Source organism: Bufo gargarizans, chromosome 11 (assembly GCF_014858855.1).
Source record: "Bufo gargarizans isolate SCDJY-AF-19 chromosome 11, ASM1485885v1, whole genome shotgun sequence".
Classification (NCBI taxonomy): Eukaryota; Metazoa; Chordata; class Amphibia; order Anura; family Bufonidae; genus Bufo; species Bufo gargarizans.
The window spans coordinates 9,385,286-9,406,883 of NC_058090.1; the positions used below are offsets into that span (position 1 = coordinate 9,385,286).

At 38.7% G+C, this 21,598-nt stretch overlaps 1 protein-coding gene across 1 annotated transcript; it reads right to left on the bottom strand.

The window, feature by feature from the left end:
- Positions 1-16,225: 16,225 nt before the first annotated feature.
- On the bottom strand, positions 16,226-21,243 carry GSC (goosecoid homeobox). Its single transcript, XM_044272785.1, has 3 exons — positions 20,925-21,243; positions 18,801-19,060; positions 16,226-16,453 (listed from the first exon to the last, which is right to left on the bottom strand). The coding sequence occupies exons 1-3, from the start codon at positions 21,241-21,243 to the stop codon at positions 16,301-16,303; spliced, it is 732 nt and encodes a 243-aa protein (XP_044128720.1). The 3' UTR covers positions 16,226-16,300.
- Positions 21,244-21,598: the final 355 nt, after the last annotated feature.

The following is a 21,598-nucleotide window of genomic DNA, read 5'->3' on the forward strand; positions in this document are numbered from 1 at the left end:
TCCCTAAAAAAATTTGCAGTCATATTTTTCCCTATTTAAGCCGCACAGCTAGATGCATTTCTCTCACAAACAGGGGTGCCACCCTTCTGTTGAATCTACCACCCGTGTGCTGCTGTTCCCACTATGTTTGTCTTCAGCTCCAGAGTTCACAGAACAGATGAGGAGGGAGAAATCACACTTAGAGACACACAAGACACTCCTGTGCTTTTAACTAGGGACAGATCTGGCCTAACAGCAGACACTGGACTGAAAATTGGGTGGAAGTGAGACCCCTAGTGGCCATGACTTTATAGCTTTTTTCAGGTGGATGCAGGCAGATTTTTTGAAGTGATTTAGATATGTGCTATTGACACCATTCTCTATTAAATGAAATTATGTGAAAGCACAGGGAGAAAACGATACACCTCACATGGCATCCTGACCTGGAGCAGCTGAGGGTTATTGAATAAAATAACATACCGACCACAACACTCCAAACTACATGAGACATTTTAAAATCTATAATTTTCCCTTAGTCCCAAACTAAAATCCACCTAAAATTACAGTACACCGATGTGCAGATTTAAACTTTGTTTATGCAAAAACATCACTAAAGCTGCTGGTAATGTCACCCAGTCCGTCACATAATGCTCATATTATATGTGTGTATGTATGCATGGTTGTATATGTGTATGTGTTATTGGTGAATGTGTGTGTGTATATATATCTATATCTATATCTATATCTATATCTATATATATATCTAAATCAAATCAATATTTAGTCTGAATGCCCTTTACCATCAGCATCAGTTCTTCACATGCACAGTTTTTGAAGGATCTCGGCAGGGAGGTTGTTCCAAACATGTTGGAGAACTAACATGTCAATATAGGCTTGCTCAGATCCTTTTGTCTCTTCATGTAATCCCAGACAGACTAGATGATGTTAAGATCAGGGCTCTGTGAGGGCCATTTCATCACTACCAGGACTCCTTCTTCTTCGTTATGCTGTAGATAGGTCTTAATGGCATTGGCTGGATGTTTGGAGTTGTTGTCCTCCTGCAGAATAAATTTGGAGCCAATCAGACGCCGTACTGAATAATGGTGGAGTATCTGCCTGTGTTTCTCACCATTGAGGACACCAATAATCCTGACCAAATTCCCAACTTTATTTGCTGAAATGCAGCTGCAAACTTGCAGGAAACCTCCACCATGCTTCACTGTTGCCCGCAGTTGCTCATTATTGTACTGCTCTCCAGCCCTTCATGCTGCCTTCTGTTACAGCCAAATATTTCACACTTTGACTCATGAGTCTAGAGCACCTGCCACCCCATTTCCTATGTTCTTGGGCATAGTTGAGTCACTTGACCTTGTTTCCATGTCGAAGGTATGGCTTTTTGACCACAATTCTTCCACGAAGATGACTTCTGGCCAGACTTCAGAACAGTAGATGGGTGTACCTGGGTCCTACTGGTTTCTGCCAGTTCTGAGCTGATGGCACTGGTGGACATCTTCCAGTTTCGAAGGCAAGTTCATTGACTATGGTATTTGCATCCATACTGTTTTTTGTTGTTGGTCCATCCTTGAACACCAGTTTGTTTTTTCACTTTTATTCGAAAGAGATACTGTATGTTGGTGCTGATTGATTTCCTACATCAAGTTTTATACTCTGTTTTTTTTTTTTTTTAAACAATCTCAACGGACATTAGGCTACATCATAAGACTCTGCCGGAAGTCACCACTAGGGGGAACTCGCCAATAACATTATGCAGTGAGCTCCTGAGCTCCCCCCGGTGACGTTAGGAAGGATATATAATTCTATCATTTAAGTCTGGATATTTGAATGAATTTTAGAAACCGGTCAGAAAAACGCTATGAAGGCATGTTAAGAAAGTAATCAGCACAGAATGTTGGACTTATATAGATTAGATTAGAAAAACAAAATGGTATCCAGGTATGGACATTCCATTTGATACTAGAAGGAGATATAAAATTGTAGTAAGCATTGTACACATTGAGGGAGATTTATCAAACTGGTGTAATGTAGAACTTGCTTGGTTGCCCATGGCAACCAATCAGATTCCTTCCGATATTTTTCACAGCTCATTTGGAAAATGAAAGGTGGGATCTGGTTGGTTGCCAGTTTTAATTTACATTAGTTTGATAAATCTCCCTCAATTAGTTTTACCATTTTGAGATTACACATTGTTAAAAGGTGGTGATTCACTTTTAAAGGGGTTACAGCAGTGAATGAGGAGGGACTTCTCATTGAGAAGCCCATGGTGGATGGAGATGCTTTGTCTCTTGTCTTCAACAACTCCTTGATGCAACTAGCAATGCAATATTCACAATTCATTTTCTATTGAGGATCTTCATGAACCTCCTCATGTCCACCACGCATCAAGCTTGCAGGCATCTTCCACTTTGGACAATCCCTACCTACTGTACTTTAAAGGGTCTCTTGACAACAAACTGAACATGAAGTATTCCCTACTGGGTCCCCTAATGATCAGCTGTAATCTGTGGGGAAACCTGGCAGTAAGTGTCCAGTTTCCCTGCAGTGCCACCACAGGGAAAATTAAGCATTACACTGTGTCCATAGAAATCTGTGGATTGTCCATGAAAGGCAAGACAGGACAGGTTCTGCAGAAAGAGACATGTTCTTTGTAACTGTTCTCCACTGTAGCTAAGAGATGATTCTGTGAAAAGGAGATCCCCCTCCCTCTATGAGCTCTCAATACCCTTAAAAGTGTGTACAGAAACGGATGAAGAACCCTTGGAAGAACATATTTCTTCATGGTCTACCACTACTGATGACTAGTCCTTACTGAGAAGAGGGCTTCCCTAGCTCTGTAGCTAAATACTCTGGGCAAGCCTTGATAGGACCCTACCCTCTTGGCTCACAGTACACATGACTCATGACCGACCAGTCCTCTTTCCCCAGCTATATCCCTGGCAAAGTACTGGTGAGTCTGTGGGTTCAGTTTCCAAAGTGTGTGTGTGCATGACCGGGTTCCCTTTGGAGACTTCAGCTTCAGATCTCTTGACTTTACTGAGAGAGGAAATGTATATTATCAGTCTTACTCCTATGTGCCACATACAGGGAAAGCATACAGTTTCATTGCATCTTATATCTGTGGCGTAACTAGAAATGACTGGGCCCCACAGCACATTTTTAAAGGGCCCGCCTTTCCCAAGCAACTTCTTATCAACCCTATCCTACCATGGATCGTCCACTCCTGCATCTAGTCAAGATCACTCTCTTAGACCAGACCAGGAAGCCGCTCCATCCATTTCCTGCAGCGTATAAAGTAATTTTATGATACTCTTAAGGTGGTCCTGACAATAAAATCTTTTAGTGCTCCTCCTGGGTGGGCCTCTTCTGAGTACAAGCCCCAAAGCAGCCACTTCCCCTGCTTCACGTATAACTACTCCCTGGCTTATATAGTGAGAATATAAAAAAATATATTTCAACATACATACATGGATACCTGCAGTGGAGCTCCCAGAGAGACATATTATTGCCATCCTGATGGAGTTTCTTACCCAGGGAAAGCTGGGTGAGAGAGAGAAAAGTGTAGGAAAATTAGGTTTTTCCTCTGTTATCAGACAAGTTGGATGTTAACGAAGCTGAATTAGCAGCCAGCTCAGGATCTGATGTAAATGTAGACTGAACTCTACCAACTTGGCTTTCAGTCGGTGGAAGAGACAGCTAGTCACGACACCTCTAGGATCCAGAGCGCCAAGTAGATCCAAGTCCTGGTTGTTAGGGAGAACTGTGTAAATAGTGGCCAAACGGCCTAGGGTTTTGATTTGTGTCCTGTGTAAGGCCTCCTGCACACGACAGTATTTTTTAACGTCCCGCAAAACGTGGTTCCGTTGTACCGTGATCCGTGCCCGTTTTTTCCTCCGTGGGTCTTCAGTGTTTTTTGGAGGATCCACGGACATGAAAAATAAAAAAAAAATCTAAGTCAAGTTTGCCATTGAAATGATAGGAAAAAACGGACACTACGGACACGGATCACGGACGCGGATGACAATCTTGTGTGCATCCGTGATTTTTCACGGACCCATTGACTTAAATGGGTCCGTGAACCGTTGGCCGTGAAAAAAATAGGACAGGTCATATTTTTTTCACGGCCAGGAAACACGGATGCGGCTGCCAAACGGTGCCGTTTCCGATTATTTATTTTTCCACGGACCCATTGAAAGTCAATCGGACCGCAGAAAAACACGTTAAACGGGACAACGGCCACGGGTGCACACAACGGTCGTGTGCAGGAGGCCTTACACTGATTGCTGTGGAAAGTACACTGTCTTACTGTGACAAAAAAAACAATAAAGCTGGTTGTGGCCAGTTTGCACCCAAATCTATGGTGTTGGAGTTGCTTCTTGAGGTGTGCCAATCCCAGAAACCGAAGTGGCTCCCAAGTTGTCACAATAGATACACACATACAGTGCAGTAGGAAAGTCTTCAGACCCTTTCACTGTTGTCACATTTTGTTATGTTGTGGTTTTGTGCTAAAATAAAAAAGTTAACATTTTTCCCCATCGTTCTGCACTCAATACCCCATAATGAAAAAGTGAAACAGAATGTTCAAATTCTTTGCTAATTTATTGAAAATCAAAAACAGAACAATTGCATTGACATAAGTATTCAGACCCTTCACTCAAGAGGTTTCATGCCTGGATTTAGGGATCTTCTGCCATTCTACTCTGCAGATCCTTTCAATCTCTGTCAGGTTGGATGGGGGCCATCAGTGGACAACCATTCTAAGGTTCCTCCAGAGATGCTCAATTGGGTTTAAGTCAGGGCTCTGGCTGGGCCACTCAAGGACATTCACAGAGTTGTCCCTAAGCCATTGCTGTGTTGTCTTGACTGTGTACTTAGGGTCATTGTCTTGTTGGAAGTTGAATCTTTGGCCCAGTCTGAGGTCCAGAGCGCTCTGGATCAGGTTTTCATTAAGAATTTCTCTGTACTTTGCTCCATTCAGCTTGGTATTGGGCAGGTGATGAGCAGGGCTTTGTTTCCTCAAAATATGACGCTTAGAATTGAAGTACAAAAAATCACTCTTGGTTTCTTCAGACCAGAAAATTGTTTTGTTTTTTTTCTCACAGTCTGAGAGTCCTTCAGGTATGTTTTTTTGCAAACTTTCCTCTTTTACAGAGGAGAGGCTTCTTTCTGATCACTGTACCATAATGCCCAGTTTGGTGGAGTGCTTCAGTGATGGTTGACCTTCTAGATGTTTCTCCTATCTGCACAGGCTCTTTGGAGCTCAGCCAGAGTGACCATTGGGTTCTTGTTCATCTCTCTTACCAAGATTACCTAGGTTAGTGGGGCGGCCAGCTTTAGTAATAGCCCTCTTTTTTTTTCACACATCTTCCATTTAATGATTATGGAGACCACTATGCTCTTGGGAACATTCAGTTAAGCAGACATGTTTGTCCTCTTCTCTAGATCTGTGCCTTCACACAATCCTGTCTCTGAGCTCTACAGGCATTTCTTTCTTCCTCATGGCTTGGTATTTGCTCTGATATGCATTATCAGCTGTGAGACCTTTATATAGACGGGGATCAGTCTTTCCAAATCCGGTCCAACCAACTGTATTTACCACAGGTGACTCCAATCATGGTGTACAAACATCTTAAAGATGATCCAGAGAAATGGGAGGCCCCAAAGCTAAATGTTGGGTCATAGCAAAGGGTTAAATTCTTATATCCAGGATAAATTTTAGTTTTTCCTTTGCTAACATTTCTAACATTCTGTGTTCACTTTCTCATTATGGGGTATTGAGGGCAGAATGATGGGTGAACTTGGTTTTATTTTTTATTTTAGCACAAGGAGCAACATAACAAAATGTGAAATAAGTGAAACTGTCTAAAGACTTTCTGAATGCACTGTACATAGATACATACATATATACAGATATATGCAGATACATATACATGGATGTACACATGCATACAAATAGTAGCTCTTCCATTCTTCTACTACAGTTGTCATCTTATCATTGTCAACCATATTAGCTCTCTCAACTTTTCCTGGCAGTCAGTTTTCTATATTCCTTTCAATAGGTACAGATATGCCTGTAGCATGGGAGAAATAATCAGCTGACAAAACGGGGGGGTTTTCAGATTGACCACAGACTATATTAGTGTCCCCCAATCTGTGGCTCCTCAGCTGTTACAAAATGACAGAAGCAGTTGAAACCAAGATGGAGGACCACTGATCATTACAATATCAATGCTGGGACTGGAATATCACAAGAGTGAAAACAGTCAGGGAGGAAATAGCTAACTTATTCTCTTATTTGATTCCTTGTAGTAATTGATATGGTGGGAGTTGTACTTGTTCATCAGCTGAAGAGCTATGGCAATGGCGATGGAGATCACTGGGATAAAATAAAGGAGTAAAATTTGGTTGATTGATTAAAGGGGTTGTCCAATTTTGATCCCCTCCGTTCCAGTGCCACAACTCCGTCCTCCCTGTTGGACTTTGCTTTCATGACTGCAGTGGTAATGTGCCTGTATACTGCATGTGACTGCCGCAGCCAATTACGAGCCTCATGCTGCACACCACTGGGACACGTGATTGGCTGCAGTGGTCACATGCAGTGTATGGGCACATCATGGCGGCGAGAGTAAGACCATTAGTGCTGGAGTGGAAGGGATCAACTCATTAAATATTTTAATAGCGTCTCCTTTTTTTTTTTTTTTTTTTTTTACTCAGGAACCCCTTTCTTTCTATAACTTTAACCAGACCTCTCTTTTTGGCCGTGGATGAGGATTTCCCTGAACCTCTCGTCACTTACATTTACACGAATCTCAGATTCATTTGTGCTTATGGAGGAGTCATAACAAGCGATTGTATATTTTTCAGTTCCCCTCGGCGGCGGTAAGCGCAGTGATTCTTCACATCAATGTACGACACAATTTCTTAAACTGTTTAGAAGGAAAACCACAAGAAAGAGAAGGAGAAATGAAAACTCCTCATCTTACTGAAACCATTTCTAGGATTATTTAAACAGGAAAGGAGGACTGGGTATATGGGGCTATATAAATCATGGCAGCCTGCATAGCCAATCATAACCTCTGTAATTAGCACGTCGCTTAAAAATAAAACACCAAGACTTTAGAAACTTTATTTTTTTTTTACATGTTTTCTCCCCCGAAAGTCCAACAAAAAGTAATTTCTAAGCTTATCTATATTAGTCCATCACAAAGCAAAGATTGCTGGAGCTTCACTATAAATACATCCTACTTATCTATCAGGGTGGGTAAACTTTTGCAATCAATTTATTTATCGCTCCAATTCATCTGTAAAGAGTACAATAGTCAGGAATCAAAAAAGTTATTCCAGCATTTAGATTTATTGAAACTGATTGAGAGATAGACAGACAAGAGATGAATAGATAAATAGATGATAGATAGATATGAGATAGATAGGAGATGGATATTTATTAGAGAGAAAAATATGGATAATTGGATATAAAAACTTGATTTAATATTCACCTATAGATTGGGATACATGATAATAAATAGATAGATAGATAGGAAAGAAAGAATAAAAGAAAGAAAGATATATGGATAGAAGATTCAGAGATAGACAGAAAAAAGATGAATTAATAGATAGATAGATAAATAGACAATGAGAGAGCAATATGGATAATTCGATACAAAACTTGATTTAATCTTTACCTATAGACTGGGATACATGATAATAGATAGATATGAGATAGATAGATATGAGATAGATAGATAGATAGATATGAGATGGATAGATGGATAGATAGATATGAGATGGATAGATAGATAGATATGAGATGGATAGATAGATAGATATGAGATGGATAGATGGATAGATAGATAGATATGAGATGGATAGATAGATAGATATGAGATGGATAGATGGATAGATAGATAGATATGAGATGGATAGATAGATAGATATGAGATGGATAGATAGATAGATAATAGATAGATAGATAATAGATAGATAGATAGATAGATAGATATGAGATGGATAGATCGATAGACAGATAAGACTACTTATAGATTGGGATATAGATATAATATGGAGTTATAAAATATAAAAAGCGAGAAACTGAAAGATATTTAACAATGGCTTCACCATAAGAATAGTAACAGTAAAATACATTAATACATTAGCCCCACTACTCATGGATATTTTTGTTTTTGTTCAAAAATTAAAAAAAACAACAACGTGTTTTAATAAGAATAAATCACAGTTGACCAAAACAATGAACAAAAAGTGAAGTCAAACAAATGAGTGTAACGCATTTAGAACACTCGCCAAGTGACCGCGATTCATTCCCATCTCTGTCGGTTTTATATCATTCCGTCATGTGACCGCGCTCATTTATAGATTGCGTTCACCTTTCCTTCCCGGCCTGTGACTTCATCTGGCTTCTATAGTTTTACTACCAATTCACACGTAAATGTATACATATACCAGGGGAGCTAGAAAAACCCTGCATCACAAAACCCCACCAAGCAGGCTGATTAACATGACAAAACGCAAACACACATTCTCCACAAATCACCGAATGACGGTAAACATGCCCGTCTATGTGTTTGTACAGCTCATAATTGCTTGAATGGGGTCAACATGACGCCACTCAGTGTATGCCATCAATTAGAAAAGGCAAATGTTGTGGGATTCAGCGTAAAAATAGTTAAAGGTTTGTTTGTTAACTCTTATTGTAATCAGATTTCAGCTAGGCTAGGGACTTCTGTCTTTTCCTTATATTTATGGACTCTGGCACCTTTAAGGGAACCTTTTTCAATATAGTCAGGACCTCTGCTGTTCACCGTTGGCACTACATGAAGAACTGTAAGTTAAAGACACTTTTGAGAAAAGGTAAGTGGAAGTAGCAAGAATGTAACAATGATGATGATTTTGTTCTCAAAGTCATTATCATCAACACTGATCAAGTACAGTCATGTTACCGTAGTATAATGTTCATAGACATAGAAGATCTAGGCTTGGTGTAAATTCAGCATACAATCCAAGTAAATTCAACCATAAAACTGAGGACTAAACCCCTGAAATTACAAAGTTGCAAAGCTGCAGATAAAATGAAAAGAAAAACTAAACACAAAAAAGCAAAATAACATTAAAAAAAGCACAAAGACACAAAAGAGTGCTTCCAACTTCTAGGACGTCGAACATATACAAAACAATTATGGAAATTTAGCATAAAATTATGTAAATTCAACCATAAACTGGGGACTAAACCCCCAAAATTACAGTAACAAAATTGAAAAAAAATGAAACCCCAAAGATGCAAACGAGCATGTTGAGCATTTACAAAAAATGTATGTACAAGGTTCAGTCAGTTTGAAGAATATCATCAAAACTCAAGACCACAAACAACTGAGATACATTAAATTTTTTTATGTTTTTAATATGTTTTGTCACACGCTTCCATTGCAGGTGTTACGTGGTAGACTTCTACTAGAGAACAACAAGTGCAAAAGTTTTAAATTCTTAACCTCTAACTAAATTTTCATTTTCTTTTAATTTCTTTTATTTGCAATAATGTAAATTTAAATTCGCTTTTGAAACCTCCCTTAGGTAATGTAGTCAAATATAAACATGGGTGCCTTGGTGTCACCCCTCGCGATGACATTAGGCTTTCTAGGGGCATGATCTACTGCGAAGTCGAGAAGAAATTCTGGGGCTGGAAGGGGTGTTGGTTGTGGACATTCTGTAGATCTAAGACCATGAGGGGAAAAGTTTTTATATATCAAAACTGCTAAAAAGTTGACATCAAGGTTCAGACTGGTTTATAGCCTGTGGGGTGAATTCTCCACTGCCCTATTATTTTTTTTAAAATAATAAAGGCTATCAAAACACAACCAACGCCCGCAATTTGGTGCTTTACTTGCTTCGAAAAATCTTTCTCAATGGGCCTTGTTTAGAAATTTATTTTCAATTCCTAGCCCTTCTCTTCAACCCTCCCTGAGCTCGAATCCACCAGGGTTCGTCAAGGGTTGCTTAAAAATAAGTCGGGCTCATCAACCCAAAGTGTCTTGGACTGCAACCCCTATACATGGAGAACCGATTACATCATGCACAATGTAGAAAAATACATGATGGGCTTATGTATAGAATTTTAAAGGGCCATGTGGGACCACTATCACCCCAGGGGAAATATAACCGGAAAAGTTATATAAAATTGATTTCTATATTATATAATTGAATATATTATATCATTTTTTAGAAATACTCTTCATATTCATCAATGTAGACTTTCATCCATAATTTAAAAAATGACAATTATAATTTTCATAAGAGAATATTTTTGACAAAATACATTTGCTGAAAACTGGAGCTACATGGAAACTTGCTATAGTTCAACTTTCCAGCCCAGAGGAAAACTTAAGAATGAATACCTCTTATGCGGTCTGATACTATCACTTAAAATTTTAAATTATCACAATATAAAAAGTCTCCATGAATCCCCAACCTTACATTTTCAGAATATCCTTTTATTTTTTTAATTTTTATCCTAACGTTCATGAATAGAAAAACATTGACGTGTAACCACGAATGTATGTAAAGAAGAAATGATTATGCCATGCAAGACATAGTCTATCAACATTTAAAATTGTAAAAAATCAATGACTAAACTAAAAAAAAATTAAATTGATAAAACTTTCGACTCAACCCCGGCAACCCTACTACTGTTAAGCCAGAACTGAGCAAATGTAATGAATCAAGACTTCTAATACCGACCAAGCAAAAAAAAAAAGATATTTTTATTAATGATTAATAATAATAATATATATTTTTTTAAATCCGTGAAAAGAAAACTGTTCAACTTACTGTATATGACTTAATTAAAAATAAAATACTCTCAATGGTAACATCATTCTATGGGGTATATTATAAGGCTATATAGGGACCACTGGAAAAAAAATTCATGACAATAGCTTTTCACCAAATTATCTTTTTATTAATTGCCCCCAATCTCACAAACAATAAAAAAAAATTGAATATATATTATTGAGCTGCCATCAAATCTACTGATGAGATTAGGATGCCAATAAAATTTGGAAGTATGACTCTAACACAGGCATCATCTATATAAAAGTCAGACGAGTCACTTACTGTAATAGTCAATATTATTAATTGAGAGGCAAACTTTTTTTAGAATATTTTTTTTATTTTTCAATTTTGGGAGTATTTTATTTTAATTTATTTAATATATTTATTTATTTAATTTATTTATTATTATTATTATTATTATTATTATTGTTATTATTGTTTAAACATAGCAAATCCAAAGTATTAATATTATGGTCATTTAGAGATTACATTTTATCTAAATTTCCCCATATTGTTTGCAGAATTATTCAAAACCAAAAGCAGTCTTCAAGTGCACAACATGGGAAATTTTTGCCATTGTCTCCTAGGTATTATCTGCTGATTTTCGAATCGCTCTCGAGCATTGAAACAGTTAAAGGCAAAGTCCTAAAATAAACTCAGCTTACCGTGTGATATGGGAATTCTGACCGCGTCACGTGGAAGGGGAAGGTTGGAAAGGTAGTTGAGGGTCTGGTGCAGATGTTTGCCTTTGGGACAAAAGAAGGAAAATAAAAGTGAGGAAGGTCAACAAATTAAGCGCGGGACGGAGGGGACCCTTCAGTGAGGTGAAGTAATAGGGAGTGTGAATGGTTTCTGAGAACCTTCACCTTGCAAGGCTGCCAATCATCCCATCTGCATCCTGAACGTTGGGAGTTCATTTTCTAAGATGCCGAGGAGTTGTATATTATTCTAAGTGCAGCCTGACGTATATTTATGAACTCTGATCCCCCAAATAGATTTACATGAGCTGCAACTAATCCATTATGGGACTACAAGTACCAGCACACCCACCTACGCCTTCAGCCCATAACCACCAATTTTCTCTGACTGTAGAAATACAGTCTCAAAGGGTCCCTTTGGCTAGAAAGTATAGAGGGTTATACAGCCTCAGGCCTTGGAATTATCTTAGGGTGGAATTACAGACAGTGTCCAAGGGTTAGTTTTTCTGGAGAGTTTACAGGGACTTGTAGTTCCCCAACCCTGGAATTCTCTGGCTGTAGAATTACAAACAGTTCCCAAGGGCTCTCTTACCTGGAAAATATACAAGGACTTGTAGTTCCTTGCCTCGGGTCTCCAATTTCACAGACTATTGAATTATAAACAGTCTCCAAGGGTTACACTGAAATACAAACCAGGACGTGTAGGTTCTCAGACTTAGGCCTTAGTATTCACTGACTATAGATAGGACAACCAGTATCTTTTTTTGTAGAAAGTATGCTGGGACTTGTAGTTCCACGGCTTTAGAATTCCCTGATGTGGAATTACAGTCTCCAAGGGTTCCCTCACCTTAGGACTATACAAGGATGTATTGTTTCCCAGGCTCTAATCTTTGATTACAGGATTACAAACAGTCTCCAAGGGTTCCCTTATCCGGAGACTATGCAGGGATGTGTGAATTTGCAACTTTTTAGTTCCTTTTTGAAAATAATACTAAAAATAATCTCCAAGGGTTCTCTTACCTGTAACAGTATATAGAGATGTGAAGTTCCACAACCTGATGGTGGAATTATTACAAACCTTCTCCAAGGTTTCCTTTGACTGGAAAGCATACAGGGACTTGTAGTTCGCCAGCCTCGGGTGTCTGGTTTTAACCCCTACAGCCTGGAATGAACTTATATCTGTGTGGCTTTCAGCTTCAAACTCTGAAGGGATTTTTATAAAAATAAAGAAAACAAAATATCTGCCCAATGACTTACCTTCCAAAGTAACTATCCTGAGAATATAAACACAGTAAAACATTCATAGAGTCAACGCTGGGCACAAAGAGGCGAATGTTCAATGTCAAGCGTAGAGCCACAGACCCCAAGACGTATTTACCAAAACAAACAGCCTCCAAGAGTTGTCACTTTGATGAATTTGCTGCTTTTTGTTTGCATTTTGTATCCAGGTCAGAACTAAAATGCATTTTATTAGATTTCACTTTATTTTTATACCAGTCATCATGATCCGTTTTGGATGGCTTGTGTATGGCCTGGTAAGTGATATCGATATTTACTGTTATTTTAGAGAGAAGAAGCCAGAAATTGTTTTAAAAATTTGCAAAAGTTATCGATTATAATCTGTTTTATAACTTAAGATATACAAAAAATTTTGTATCCTAGTCTATACCCCCTGAGAGAAGTACATTTCATCATGAAGACATCGCTTTATGTTACACAATCATTTTAAAATCTTAAAAATAAAATTAAAACCATTTCAAAAACATACAGTACTTTTTTTTTCCCTTTAAACTAATTCACTTCTGTCAACTTGCTGCATTAAGTTTAAAACTTTTCATGAAATCTCACCGCAGACCTGAAATTTCTTATGCACTTTTTTGTTTTTCCCAAATTTTATTTGGTAGAAATTGTATACAATTTAATTTAATTTTTAGACAGTGATACAAATTTGAGTCATTTTAAAGAAATAAAACATACAGGACATGTATGTTTTTAGGTAAGAAATTTAAGGGAAATTGATCAATATTTAAAAACTTTGTCAAATCAATAGTCCATTGACTTCAATGTGCAAAAAATAAAGACTAAAGAATTGCTTTTTTTAACATTGAAGTCAATGGAGTACAGATTGTTCAGTGCTCTCCGTACTTATATAATTTACAGGTACGCACATATTTTACATTGCCATTAGTGGATTTGTATGGGATTGTGCTGCACAAAATGATTGACATCATCGATTCATTTACAATATGTTGACAATTCTTTCATCCACCTGGTACTAAAACAACCATCATCTTCTTCCTGTTCCTGTTGATTGCGGATTTCAATTTCCAAGAACTAAGAAAATAAACGTATTGGAACCAGTTCCACGAATACAGGAAAATGCTATCTAATTTATAAAAAATAAATAAATAAAATTAAAAAAATTAATTTATAAAAAAAAAAAATGGAATTTGAAGATTAAAATTTTTTTAAAAGCATGAAAATAAATATTCACTATATACATGTGTAATCTCAACTTTAAGTCTATATTTAACTGAATAAATAAATTATTATATTTTGTTTTTCAAAAATTGCAGCTGCCAATGTTTGATAAACTTTATCCGGTCTGCATTTTGTCCATCAGTCTTTCTGGCAAGTAAAACTCATGGCTCCTGCATGAATACCAATTTTTTTGCCAAATGGTACCCTGACTGGCCGAGCAACCACAGAATTTCATAAATTTTTTTACATTTGTTTAATGAAAACTTTCCTTACACATTCTGAGGTTTTCCGTTGTTTTACAGCTATATTAGCCAGGATGTCCTATTATTACAAGCTTCCATCTGTTATTCTGAATCAGCCGTGATATGAGCCACAAACTCTGGATTGTTCTCCATAAATCTCAAACCATACAAATTATTTCCACCATCCCTACCAACAATTTTGCTCCAACTTTTCATTCGATAATTAGGAAAAAAGGAACAGGCAGGGATATTATGATGGGATGAGAAGGTTCCCTTTATAGCAATGACTGCAATGTGTGACATCAGTTGACCGCTCATTGCTATAACAAATTAATCTGACTCCTGTTTCATCGCAATAGAACTTGTCTGGAGACACAAATGTTCAACATCTCCATTCAATCCATTTGTGATTATTGCCCATGAAAACTGATCATATGAGGGCGTTCCTGTGGAGCAAACATTGCTAGATACATTTGGGTTTCATCTTGCAAAATTGCTGCATCGTGAACCAGGCCTTGATTCAAGAGTTAGAAAAAGTAACAGCTTAACTTTGAAAAACTACTAAGTCAATCTCCCTGTGAGGTCGGTGATGCACAGGGGTACAATTTTCTGCCAAATATGATAGATATGAGATAGATACTGTAGATAGAGAGATAGATATTAGGTAGATATGACAGATATTAAAAAGATTACATAGAAGATAGATAGATAAAGGTGAAACTTGAAAAAATAGAATATTGTGCAAAGTTCATTTATTTCAGTAATGCAAATTAAAAAATGAAACTAACATATGAGACTCATTACAGGCAAAGCGAGATATTTCAAGCCTTTGTTATAATTTGGATGATTATGGCTTACAGCTTATGAAACCCCTAAAGTCACAATCTCAGGTCCCCTTCGCTCAGGGGGTAAGGATTAATTAGCTGACTAGAGTGTGACACTTTGAGCCGAGAATATTGAGCCTTTTCACAAAATTCTAATTTTAAGTTGCATTACTGAAATAAATGAACTTTTGCACGATATTCTAATTTTTTGAGTTTCACCTGTAGATAGATGGATGGATAGAAAGATAGATGGAGTATAGATGATAAATAGAATAGATAGATAGATATTAGATATTAAAAAGATTACATAGATTATAGATATTAGATAAATAGATATTAGACAGACAGCTGGAATGCGCTAAACAAGATATAAATTATCTGAAGGCTCACCATGAGAATAGAGTAAATTGGTAAAGAGCTCAGTAATCAACAATAAAGTAGAATAATGTAGAGATTGGGATCATATAGATGGACGTTACATAGATATGAAGTAGAGATCATGACTGAAATTAAAAACTTAATGTATACAGCTCCAGTGCAGACTAATGTATATCAAGGGTGAGAGGAATAGATGACAGATAGATAGATAGATAGATATAAATAGATAGATATTAGATAGATTTTATATTATATAACTGGCCTCTAAATTCCCACTAATGACGGTCTATTTTATCCCGAGGACTTCCCTATCCCACGTCCTGTACCGGAGGACCACCTATGACAGACAGACCCCCAGTGCATCTCTTCAGTGTAACACACAAATAAGGAAAGGGATGGAAATACAGCCACGGCCTAGTTACTTAGCCATAGTGTGGACTCTCCCCACATCCATCTATTTCAGCAGGCTCAGGGGATTGTGGGATTTGTAGTTCTGCAATAACTGGAGAGCCACAGTTCTACTTCCCTCCTGCATGAACCTCTCTCCTTGATATGAGGCCATATGTCCAGGTCATCAGCACTTACCTTCCTTGTCCTGTCCTTGCACAAATGACTGAGGTCACAGACAACACGGTGCAGCCACCATCTGTTTATTGTCGAGAAATTCCTTTAACTTACGGTATAAATAGCACATTCTGGTACAGTGTATATCGGTGCGACACACGGTAATTATATACAGGTAATCATATATACAGGCTATGTACAGGTCCCAGCATGTGTGCAGCTCAGCAGCGTCCTGTTGTGCAAAGTCCCCCCTGTCCACCAGGTCCATCATTAGTCCTGGTCAGCAGTCCGAGTCCAGGTCACTTTTGCTCTGCTCCTCTGTTTTCTCTGTCGAGGATTTGGGAGCTTTATTCCATTTCTGTCCATTTTCTGACTCCTCTGATGAAGATCTCTTTTGCCTCCTCCACTTGGCTCTGCGGTTCTTGAACCAGACCTTTAAGAATGGGTAATGGCATGAGATTAATATTCATGAAGATGATGGTGCTGATAGTAAAATAATATACGGTACTACTACTACAACTACACTACTATTAATATACTACTACTACTACTACACTACTATTAATATACTACTACACTACTACTAATATACTACTACTACTACTATTAATACACTACTACTACTACATAAGAATAAGGATTACTAATCATTTCCATTTGGTGACCTTCATTTTTTTCCTGATCTAATTCAATGGTTTGCAACCTGTGTCTCTCTAACTGTTGTAATACTACAACTCTCAGTAAAACATACATCAAAACTTGGGAGTTGTAGTTTTCCAGGTGGTGCTCCCTGGTCTCAATAATATATATTTTTTTACATCCGATATTGATGTAATTTCCTATTACCAGGGAGATGGGATGGAGTCAGCAGAGTTATGTGTCAGTGTAAGGCTACTTTCACACTCGCGTTTGGTGCTGATCCGTCATGGACGGATCCGTTCAGATAATACAACCGTCTGCATCCGTTCAGAACTGATCCGTTTGTATTATCTTTAACATAGCCAAGACGAAAGTCAATGGAGGACGGATCCGTTTTCTATTGTGCCAGATTGTATCAGTTTAAACGGATCCGTTCCCATTGACTTACATTGTGTGTCAGGACGGATCCGTTTGGCTCAGTTTCGTCAAGTGGACAGCAAAACGCTGCAGGCAGCCTCCAGAGCGGAATGGAGACGGAACGGAGGCAAACAGATGCATTCTGAGCGGATCCTTTTCCATTCAGAATGCATTAGGGCAAAACTGATCCGTTTTGGAACCGCTTGTGAGAGCCCTGAACGGATCTCAGAAACGGAAAGCCAAAACGCCAGTGTGAAAGTAGCCTCAGTCCTCCTGCATGCGACCGTATCCATTTTGTGGTTCCGCACACCGCAAGGTTACCTATTAGGGGGCATTGGCGCTGACTGGGTTAACACAAGAAAACTACTGTCATCCAGACGTAATACGTTATGTTAGGGCGAGCGACATGAGGGTGCCGACACTGCATAGGTTAATCTGAAGAGGTCGTGTATAGGTATTTACTGGAATAAGTGGCATTAGGAAACCGTCAGGAGAACGCTAGAGTGTAACTTGCGGGTGGCTGACGTTAATGGCAGTGAATGGGTTAATTGGGACATAATTAGAGCAGGCTGATGGAGAAGGTGGTGATGATCCTTAGGCCTCATGCACACAAACGTATTTTGTTTCCGTGTCAGGGTTTTTTTGCGGATAGGATGCAGACCCATTCATTTCAATAGGTCCCGCAAAAAATGCGGACAGCACACCATGTGCTGTCCGCATCAGTATGTCTGTTCCGTAGCCCCGCAAAAAAAAAAATAGTGCATGTCCTATTTTTTTCTAGTTTGCGGACAAGGATAGGCATTATTACAATGGATCCGCAAAAATAACGGATGCCACAAAAAAAAAAGGATGCCATACAGACGTCATACGTTTTTTTGTTTTTTTTTGACGATCCCTAAAGAAAGCCTCAGAATTAGGCTACATGCACACGAACGTTGTTTGTTTCCGTGTCCATTCCGTTAGTTTTTTTTTTTGTGGATAGGATGCGGACCCATTAATTTCAATAGGCCCGCAAAAAATGCGAACAGCACACCGTGTGCTATCCGCATCAGTATATCCATTCCGTAGCCCCGCAAAAAAAATAGAACATGTCCTATTCTTGTCTGTTTTAGGCATTGTTACATTGGATCCGCAAAAAAAAAAGGATGACATCCGTATGCCTTCCGTTTTTTTTATTTTTTATTTTGCGGATCCATTGTAACAATGCCTTAAACGGACAAGAATAGGACATATTCTACTTTTTTTGCTGCGGCTACGGAACGGACATACTGATGCGGACAGCACACGGTGTGCATGTAGCCTTAATGAGATTTTTCTTTTAGTTTTTTTTGCCACCTGTGGTTTTTTGATGTTTTTTTTCCGCCACTTCTTGCACCCAGTGTGTCTTACCGCTTGCGTTTTCCCACTAAAGGTGTTGGCAAAATTCCTGAAAAAACAACAAGAGCTTTCGCGAGCTGCGTTTTTAGATAGGAAGCCAGAAATGCAAAAAAATGCCACCTAATGAACAAAAACACCAGGACCTTGTGTCCTGCACTTCATATTTCCCATAGATCTTCAGCTAACATCTGGAGCTGGTGTTTTTACAGCAAAAAAATGCACAACACCCTTGAGTGCAAAAAGTGCTAAAAAAGCAAAAGTGCAGAAAAATGCCAGCAAAAACCTACATGTCATTGCAGCCCTACACCACTGCTGATACCACCTATATTTAAGGACTTGAGACTCACCTCCACTTTCTCTTCCCTGAGGTGGACCCTTCTGGCCAGTTGCTCCCTGGTGCCCACATCTGGGTATTTTGTCTCCTGGAATAAGTTCTCCAGTGCCTCCAGCTGCTCATCTGTGAAGATGGTCCTGTGCCTCCTCTTCCTCCTGCAGTGCAGCTGGTTAAGGAGCTGTAGTTCTGTCCTGGACAATGTGCCCACATTCATATAGGGCAACATCTGTGGGGGCACTGGTGGCATCAATACCGAACCTGCCCCATCATAACCTGGAGAAGAAAGGGGGACAGTTAGGGACTGATACAGGACTGAGCAGCTTCTACCCCATCCCTCAAGTGTATGTCCAGCAACTGTCCAGCTTAGATCCTGCACTAGGACAGCCTCACAGCAGTGATCACTGGGGTCAGGGCAACACACAAAGTGACAAATATTCTACTATGTAAAAACTAAGATAATAATAATAATAATCTGAATTGTACAGTGCTGCAGAATATGGTGGCACTATACAAATAAATAATAATCATCATTATTTAAATTGTAAAGCACTGTGGAATATGGTGACACTATGCAAATTTATTATTATTATTATTCAAAGTAATAGCATTTCATTATTTTAAAATGAACCTATTTTGTTCAACTGGTATACAGTAATTGTCCTTACTGTTTATTATAATATAAGAATAATCATAATATTATAATTATAATACACTAAAAATTGCTGTTAAAATTAATAATATATCTAACATTAACCATACAAGTATTATTATTTATTTTAATATTTTATTGATTACAATAATGTAGTGATTATATATATATAGAGAGAGAGAGACGAAAAAAGTATCTATATAGATAGATATATTATAATGATAAAATTAGTAAAGCGCTGCAGAATATGGTGGCGCTATAGAAATAAATAATAATAATTATTATTATTAACTACATTAATGAAATCTTATATTACAAATTGTTCTTTCTTTTTTACCACTTACTTTTACTACTTTAATACTTTGAAGTTACAAAAAGAACTCTGACGGTAATAAGTTTGTGGTTCCAAAATGACAAGAACTCAAAGATATTGCTGTACATTGTCTACATGGATTATCAGTAACATTTATGATTCACAACGGAATAACTTTTGTCGATGTAAAAAATAAATAAAAAATAAAATTCTCCTGCTTTTGTATTCATTCTAATTTATAGCCCATTTTTAGATTGATTATTCTGCATTTATGATGCTGTTGGGACTTGTTAGATAACGATGCATTTTGTATTTAGATAAACATCTGGAACACAATGTAGCCCTTCTCAGGGTCACGTGACCCGCGGGCAGACGCGCTGCTGTCCTAGTGCCCGGTGTACAGGGGGGGGGGGGCAGTGTGTGACAGGCGGTGGGGGTGACAGCCGCTCCACTGCTCTGCACCGGGGAGGGTCATGTGAATGGGCTTATCAATGTGTTACTGACCGGACCATAGAAGGATGGAAACCATGCAAAATCCAGAGTATTACTGGGGACCAGATAAAGTGTAGGCAATGGGCAGCAGTAAGTGGGATGAGCTGAAAATGGGGAATTATCTAAAAGCAGAGCAGAAGTATAGAGAGAAAAGTGTAAGAGAGCAGCAAGGAACAGTGAAGAAGAAAAAAAGACTGGGATGGAGAGATAGATATTAGATATATATGAGATACATAGATAAATAGATAGGAGATAGAACAGTGTAGTAGTGGTAGTGGGGGGGGGGGGGGGGGCAGTGTAGATGGGACAATCTACCAGTCAGAAAAGAAATAGAAGCTGCAGATCATCCAACTTCAGCGAAGAAAGTTCTGTCCTTCATTCACACATATAGATATTTCTTGAGAACAGTCCCAGTAAAAGGACTGAAATGTCTCTATATGGATGAGTACAGGACACTACTATCTGCACTTGGGTGGGTTGCGGCTTCTTTTTCTTTCAGATAGATAGATAATAGATAGATAATAGATGGATAGATAATAGATGGATAGATAATAGATGGATAGATAATAGATGGATAGATAGTAGAGATAGATATGAGATAGATAGATAGATATAGATATGAGATAAATAGATAGATATGAGATAAATAGATAGATAGATATGAGATAGGTAGATCTTTTTACCTGTGGCAGTGGGTACACAAGAGCATTGCTGGGCCCCCAGAGGTTGCATGGTTCCACAGCAGGAGGGGCCCACAGGAGCCTGCACATGTAACTGTCCATAGTAATAGTTATTGAATCCCAGCCTAGATCCATTCACCGCCTGCAGGGTAGATGTAGGGGCCACTGCCCTGTTGTAAAATCCGCCGTAGTCTGCGCCCCCATAAAGAGACTCCCCCAGGCCGGGGAAGAGCAGGGCTCCAGTCTGAGGGAGCAGGACCGACTCCTTGCAGCGAGGCCTGGCTGCCAAGATGTTGTCAATGCTGAACATGCCAGAGGGCATTCCACAGGGCTGTGTGCCAGGGAAAGACAGGGACCAGAGGGGGTGATTACTGGGGGGGTCCTCAGAAATGGGTCAGAAATCCTCAGATGAGGGGACCAGGAGTCAACTCTGCAACTTCTCTGCTGCTCTGCAACTTGTCCTTGTCTCCTTTCTGCAAACTTTCTCCAGCCCTATCCCAGCAGTGAGGCTTATATACTCCCACCACGTCACCCTGGCTCAGACCCTGTGCACATCCCATACAGCAGCAGCACCCAGGGGCCAGGGCTGGCAGGGGGAGGGGGCAGCACTGGGTGATAGCAGACTGATCTGTATATTGAGATTTAATGAAATCAATCTAATCCACTCCACTGCCAAA

Excerpts from the sequence above, each read along its gene's own strand:
- GSC (XM_044272785.1), bottom strand. The coding sequence starts at position 21,243 with ATGCCCTCTGGCATGTTCAGCATTGACAACATCTTGGCAGCCAGGCCT. Across the intron at positions 19,061-20,924 it reads TTGTGTACCCACTGCCACAG|GTTATGATGGGGCAGGTTCG; the intron begins GTAAAAAGATCT and ends TTTCTTCTCCAG. Across the intron at positions 16,454-18,800 it reads TCAGGGAAGAGAAAGTGGAG|GTCTGGTTCAAGAACCGCAG; the intron begins GTGAGTCTCAAG and ends CCATTCTTAAAG.